Below are 6463 nucleotides of genomic sequence, written 5' to 3' on the forward strand. Positions count from 1 at the left end.
CCCTCCCTGGCCCCGCCTCCCCTCGGCCCCGCCCCCACCTCCTCGATGTTGCGGATCCAGTTGCGGATGTTGTCGAAGGAGCGCTCGTTGGTGATGTCGTAGACCAGCATGATGCCCTGGGGGACGCGGGGCTCAGGGCGGGAGGGCACCCCAGCCCCAGCCCCCCTCCCCGCCGGCCAGGGGCCCACGCGAGGCCGGGCGCCGGGCACCAGGGCCCTCGGCCGCCCGCACCGCAAACGCCCAGATCCTGCCATTCCTCGGGAAACTGAGGCTCAAGGACGGCTGCCTGGCGCCTGTCACCCGCCCACCCTGGAGGCCGGGTCTGAGAGCAGCTCCCCGCCAGCCGGGCGCCCGGGGCCTCTCCCCTCCCGGGGCCTCCTGGAAGGGGGCTGCGGCGCAAGTGCGAGCAGCAGCCCGAGCTCAGCAGCAGCAGCAGCAGCAGCAGCAGCAGCAGCGAGCGCCCAGCCCCGATGGAGCCCCAGGACCAGCACAAAGAGGGAGAGAGCGACAGGGGAAGCCGCAGCACCCGGGTTGCGGCTCGGGCCCTCCGCCTGCCCCAGGCCCCGGTCCCCGCGCGGCCCCGTGGCCGGTGCCTCCAGGAACAGGTTTGCTCTTTTCGGGGTGCAGGGTTTGAACTGGGGGCCGTGCTCTCGCCGGGCGGGCACCGTCCTGCGAAGCTGGGACCCGGCCTTGTGCCTCCCTCGCTCTCTTTCAGGGTGACAGGCGTGCCCCACCACGGCTCGGCTCGTACTGGTGGGGAGGGAGCCGGCTAGCTTGCTGCCGGGGATGGCCTTGAACCACAATCCTCCCGGCCTCCGCCTCCAGAGTAGCAGAGTTCAATTTCGATTTTAACGATTTAAACTGAAATGGTGGCCAGGTAGCGGGAGGCCCGGGCGATGTCAGGAAGACAGCCCTGGGGACGCCCACACCGAGGCCGCGGGGCCACGAACTGCAGTGAGTGGGGCGGGCTGGGCGGGGGCCCGGCCAGTGGGGAGACCCTTTGGGAAGCCCTACCATGGCGCCCCGGTAGTAGGCGGTGGTGATGGTCCGGAAGCGCTCCTGGCCCGCTGTGTCCCTAGAGCCGGGGGAAGCGGGAGGTCGGTGACGGAGGCCCGAGCGGGGCTTTCCTCTGCTCCTCAGCACCGGGATTTGAACTCAGGGCCTCAGGGTTGCCAGGCCCCGCTCTGCCCCTTGAACCCGCCCCCCCAGCCCTTTCCTTAGGGCCTCGTGGTAGGGGCCCCCTCCCTCCCCAGTGTGCTTCCTCTGGTACTCAGACGGCCGGCACAGGCCTCCGCGCCAGCTTCTGGGGGAGATGGGGGCTCGGAGTCCGGGGGCTTGCGCAGGGTCTGGCAGCGGGCCCCAGGCTGGCTGGGAACCACTGTCCTCTGCCTCCGACCGCTCAGACCCCGGTGTGGCCGCCAGCCCCGGCCCCCAGCCCTTCCTGGGGTTCACCCTCACACTCAGCCAGCAGAGTCTGCTCTGCCCCACCACAGACGAAGACCGCAGCTACAGCCCAGTCACCACCCACTCCCTGCCGGGCTTCTGGAATATTATCTCCCGTTTTCTGGTCACACTACTGGCGGTGAAGAGCTGTGTTATGGGTGTGGCGGCTCACACCTGTAATACTAGCAACCTAGGAGGCAGAGACTGCGAACACTGCTGTGAGACCCCATCTCAACTGATGAAAAGCCGGGCCATGGTGAGTGTGATTGTACCGTATGCAAGATGCGTACCCAGGAAAATCATGGTCCCGGCCAGCAAGAGGATTCCATCCTCAAAGTAAGAAACGTGGGTGGAGTCGGGAGGGGCTGGGGGTACAGAGCAAGGGCTGGCCTGGGGCTCCCCAGGAAAGAGGAGGTGACAGTGGACCTTTGTGGTTGAGGGTGAGTGGCTGGGCGTGGGGACCCTCCCGCCACCCACCACCAGGCAGGGGGATCTGGAGCTCAAGGCCAGCCTGGGCTACAGAGACCCGATCTCCACAGACACACAGACAGCACCCCACCCCCACCCCATGCTGGGGCTCCTGGCTGGGGCCCTGCGCAGGGCTGGGCCAGGCCTGACCAGAGGCCACGCGGTGCAGCTCCCCGGCTGCGAGAGCCTGCAGGAGCAGGAGCTCACACCTGGCATCCAGCCACTCAGGAGGCTGAGAGCCGAGGATCCCAGTTTGAAGCCAGACCAGGCAGGAAAGCCCATGACACTCTCATCTCCAATGAGCCAGCAAAAAGCTGGGAGTGGCCTGAGACTCAGGAGGTAAAGCGCCAGCCTGGAGTGAAAAGCTCAGGGGCAGCGCCCAGGCCCCAAGTTCTCGTCCAAGGACTGGCGGGAAAAGCCATGCACCAGAGGTGGCGGGAGACTCACCAGATCTGAAGCTTGATTCTCTTGCCATCCAGCTCTATCGTCCTAATTTTAAAGTCAATTCCTGAAAGAAGAAAATGGCTCTGTCAGTCCCTGCCTGCAGGGTCTCGGTGTCAGGACACGCTTCCTCCTCTCCCAGAAGGAGGGCCTGTGGTTGGGGGCGGGGCCAGGGCAGCCAGAGCCTCCCCACCTGCACAGGCCCAGCCCCCACTCCCACAGTGCCCTGCAGACCCCACATACCCACAGTGCCCCGCAGACCTGAGCTCCCCTCCCCCAATGCCCTGCAGACCCCACAGACCCACAGTGCCCTGCAGACCTGAGCTCCCACAGTGCCCTGCAGACCTCCCAGCCCCCACTCCCACAGTGCCCTGCAGACCCCACATACCCACAGTGCCCCGCAGACCTGAGCTCCCCTCCCCCAATGCCCTGCAGACCCCACAGACCCACAGTGCCCTGCAGACCTGAGCTCCCCTCCCCCAATGCCCTGCAGACCCCACAGACCCACAGTGCCCTGCAGACCTGAGCTCCCACAGTGCCCTGCAGACCTGAGCTCCCACAGTGCCCTGCAGACCCCACAGACCCACAGTGCCCTGCAGACCTGAGCTCCCACAGTGTCCTGTGATGTTCACAGGCCATGCCCCCAGTAACCCCCCTCGTCCGTGTGTCTTTCCCAAGTGATGGCTGTGCTCACACTGGCCCAGAGGTTCCCCGGTCTCACAGGCGTAAGTCACATGGTCTACGAGGCAGATCTCAAAAAACTTAAGCTGGGCGCTGGTGGCTCCCGCTACCTGTCATCATAGCTACTCAGGAGGCTGAGATCGGAGGATCACAGTTCAAAGCCAGCCCAGACAGCAAAGTCCATGAGACTCTGATCTCCATTAAATCACCAGAAAACCGGAAGTGGCGCTGTGGCTCAAGTGGTAGAGCACTCGCCTTGAGCTGAAGAGCTGAGGGACAGCGCCTAGGCCCAGAGTTCAAGCCCCACGACCGAGACACACACACACACACACACACAGCAAGCTGGATGGGCAGCGCAGGCGCATAATTCCAGATGGAAGAGACAGAGGCCAGAGGATCATGAATTGGAGGCCAGTGTGGGGCGGCATGGTGAGACTTTACTTCAAAAATCTCAAAAACAAAAAACGAACCCCCTTTCCCCATGTCCCCTGCCAGTTCCCCCAGAATGCAGGAAGGCCCGTGGAACACCTGTGCGCATGCACCTGGCCCCCCCCCAACACGGCTCCTGGCCACAGGGCCCCCCTCCCCCAGCTTCGGGATTCTGTTCTTGGGGAGGTGCTGGGGACGGAGCTGGGTTGCAGCCCTGCCAGGCAGGTGCTGCACGCCACACCCTCGGGGCACCCTCGGCACTTTTTGGCACTGGTTACTCTTTTTTTTTTTTTTTTTTTGTCGGTCGTGGGGCTTGAACTCTGGGCCTGGGCGCTGTCCCTCAGCTCTTCAGCTCAAGGCTAGCGCTCTACCACTTGAGCTACAGCGCCACTTCCGGTTTTCTGGTGGTTTATTGGAGATCGGAGTCTCACGGTCTCTCCTGCCCCGGCTGGCTTTGAACCGTGATCCTCAGATCTCAGCCTCCTGAGTAGCTAGGATTACAGGCATGAGCCACCAGCGCCCGGCTTGGCACTGGTTACTCTTGAGACGCGCCCTCCTTCCTGCCCAGGGCAGGGCAGGGCAGCGACTACAAGCCTAGTTTTCATTTCCCTTTGGAGCTGAGCCGGTAGGCGAGCCCCACCACGCCCAGATTTAAGTTCATGAAACTCTCACCTCAAACGAACCACCGAAAAGCTGGAAGTGGACCTGTGGCCCAAGTGGTAGAACACTGGACTTGAGTAAAAGCTCAGGGACTGTGCCCAGGCCCTGAGTTCAAGCCCCAAGACACACATGCATGCACGCATGCACATACCCAGCCAGGGGTCCCTGTCATCGTACTGAGACTCTGTCTAGAAAGCCTGGCCTGGCCCTAGTGTGGGCAGGGATTCGGTCACCATGGCTTTTGGGGATCTCTGGGGACAGGGACAGCCACAGGAGGGAGGGGCTGCCTGGGAGTTTGCCGGGAGCAGGGACCCCAGACCCCAAGCCGCGCCCCATTCCGGGAGCGGGGAACCCCAGACCCCAGGCCGCGCCCCATCCTGGGAACGGGGAACCCAGACCCCAGGCCGCATCCCATCCCGCTTCCAAGTCACGCCATGGTGTCTTCCCAGCCACGCATGCTCACACCTGCGTACACGCAAAGCGCAGCGCAGCACAGCAAGCACAGCACAGCACAGCGCAGCGCAGTGCAGCACAGCGAGGCCTGGTGAGCCGGCGGAGCACAGGCCACGGGCGAGGGTTCCGAGCCGTGCATCCCCTTGAAGCCCTAAGCGGCCACAGAGCCGGAGGCCGCACCAGGCTGCAGGCAGTGGCGGGAGCGGAGCCATGCTGCCCGGGGACCGTGGCACTCGCCTGCCGGTGCTCAGGCGCACAGGGCCAGGAGGGGCTTTTTCTAGAATGCTCCCCACACTGGGGCCTGTCTTCCACTGGGCTTTATTAACACACGGCGTTTCATTAAAACGGATCAACTTTATGAGGCCATAACTTCAAAATCAAAGCGAAGATCGCTTTCCTAGAAGACAGCGGTCGTGGGCAGCCCACGGACTAAAGACAGAGGAGTGATCGGCGTGGTCCCGGGTTCAAATGCTGCCTCCACCTTGCCAGCCCCCCTGAGCAAGCCCCATGCCACCTGCAAGTGAGGGGAGCCTCCGTGAGACCCTGCAGTGCCGACTGCCTGCGTGTGCGCGTGCGTGTGTGCGCGTGCATGGGGGGACGGCAGTTCTGGCCCAGAATTCAAAAGCACGACAGGAAGCCCTCCTGACTTCCTGTTGGCTGTGCTGCGCGGGGCAGGAGTCTCGGGCTGGGAAACCGAGGCACAGCCTGGCTGAGGGAGTCGCAGTCCAGGGAGTTCCACTTCCTGGTTCGTGGGGCTCAGGGACTGACTCCCCAGCTGGACCTTGGAGTGGGGAGGGGAGGGCTGCGGGCACCTGCACGGGTCACAGGGCCCTGGGCGCGGGCCAAGGCAGGGTGCACTTGCTTGAAGAAAAGAGAGGCTCAGAAAGGGTTAGTGCCTGCTCACGAGCAAACAGCAGCGGGGCGCCGTGGCTCACGCCTGTCATCCCAGCCACTTGGGAGGCAGAGGTCTGAGGAGTGAGGCTCAGAGCCAGCCCAGACGGGAAAATCCATGCTTTTGTTTTATTTGTCAGTCATGGGCTGGTGCTCAGGGCCTGGAGCTGTGTCTGAGCGTCTGAGCTCAGGGCTAGCCCTCTATCTCATTGAGCCACCGTTCTACTTCCCGTTTTCTGGTAATTAATTGTGGAGATGAGTCTCAAAGACTTTCCTGCCTGGGCTGGCTTTGAACCACGATCCTCAGATCTCAGCCTCCTGAGTCGCTGGGATGACGGGTGTGAGCCATGGGGCTTCTGTGGGATTCTCATCTCCCTTGAACAGCTGAGAAGACAGCAGAAGTCTGCCGTGGGAAAGCAGGACACCGCTCACTGCCCTCCCGGCCGGGCCTCTTTGGCTGTTTTTGTGGCCGGGCCAGCGGTCAGCGGCCAGCGCGGCTCCTGGGGCTGGCAGAGGCAGGCTGTGACGTCCAGCCACCCTGGAGCATGCCTGTGTGCAAAGGGACTGTGGTGCTGGGGCCTGTGATGGGAAGCAGGGCCGGGCGGCCTGTGCCGCTCAGGCTGTCACTCACTTGCGGGGCTATCACTTCGGGGAGCAGGGCCAGGAAGGGGCTCCACGCCGGCATGGCGTGCGGATTGCAGGGAGGGGGGGAGAGATGGCACCTCGGGGCGGTGGGTCACCTGGGCCTCAGATCACACGGGGTCAAATTCCACCGCTGCCACCTGCAGGCCGTGGCCTTCAGCGAGAGCCCCCGCAGCCCGGACTCCGGCCGGCCCTCCATCCCCGGGCCAACCTCCAGGCCTCAGTTTCCACTTCTGCTAAGGCTGGAAACCCTGAAGTTAGACCGGCCAGGGTTGGAAGACGGCGCGGCCAGACCCGAGCCGGGCCGACCTGCGACCGGCGGCTCCTCCGCGCAGCCCCCAGCCGTCCTGCGGCC

General features: G+C 64.0%; 1 protein-coding gene across 1 annotated transcript in view; it reads right to left on the reverse strand.

Moving 5' to 3' along the window:
- Rab8a (RAB8A, member RAS oncogene family) overlaps nucleotides 1-6463 on the reverse strand; it is a gene marked incomplete at its 3' end in the record, with an annotated part of 9135 nt that overhangs the window by 1792 nt on the left and 880 nt on the right. Inside the window, exons 2-4 of the mRNA XM_013028301.1 lie at nucleotides 2359-2419; nucleotides 1015-1075; nucleotides 39-116 (exon numbers count right to left, since the gene is read on the reverse strand). Coding sequence (XP_012883755.1) covers nucleotides 39-116; nucleotides 1015-1075; nucleotides 2359-2419 — 200 coding nt within the window. The remainder of the gene's footprint in view (nucleotides 1-38; nucleotides 117-1014; nucleotides 1076-2358; nucleotides 2420-6463) is intronic.

The sequence above is a fragment of the Dipodomys ordii genome, unplaced genomic scaffold, assembly GCF_000151885.1.
Source record: "Dipodomys ordii isolate 6190 unplaced genomic scaffold, Dord_2.0 Scaffold108, whole genome shotgun sequence".
NCBI classification, from domain to species: Eukaryota; Metazoa; Chordata; class Mammalia; order Rodentia; family Heteromyidae; genus Dipodomys; species Dipodomys ordii.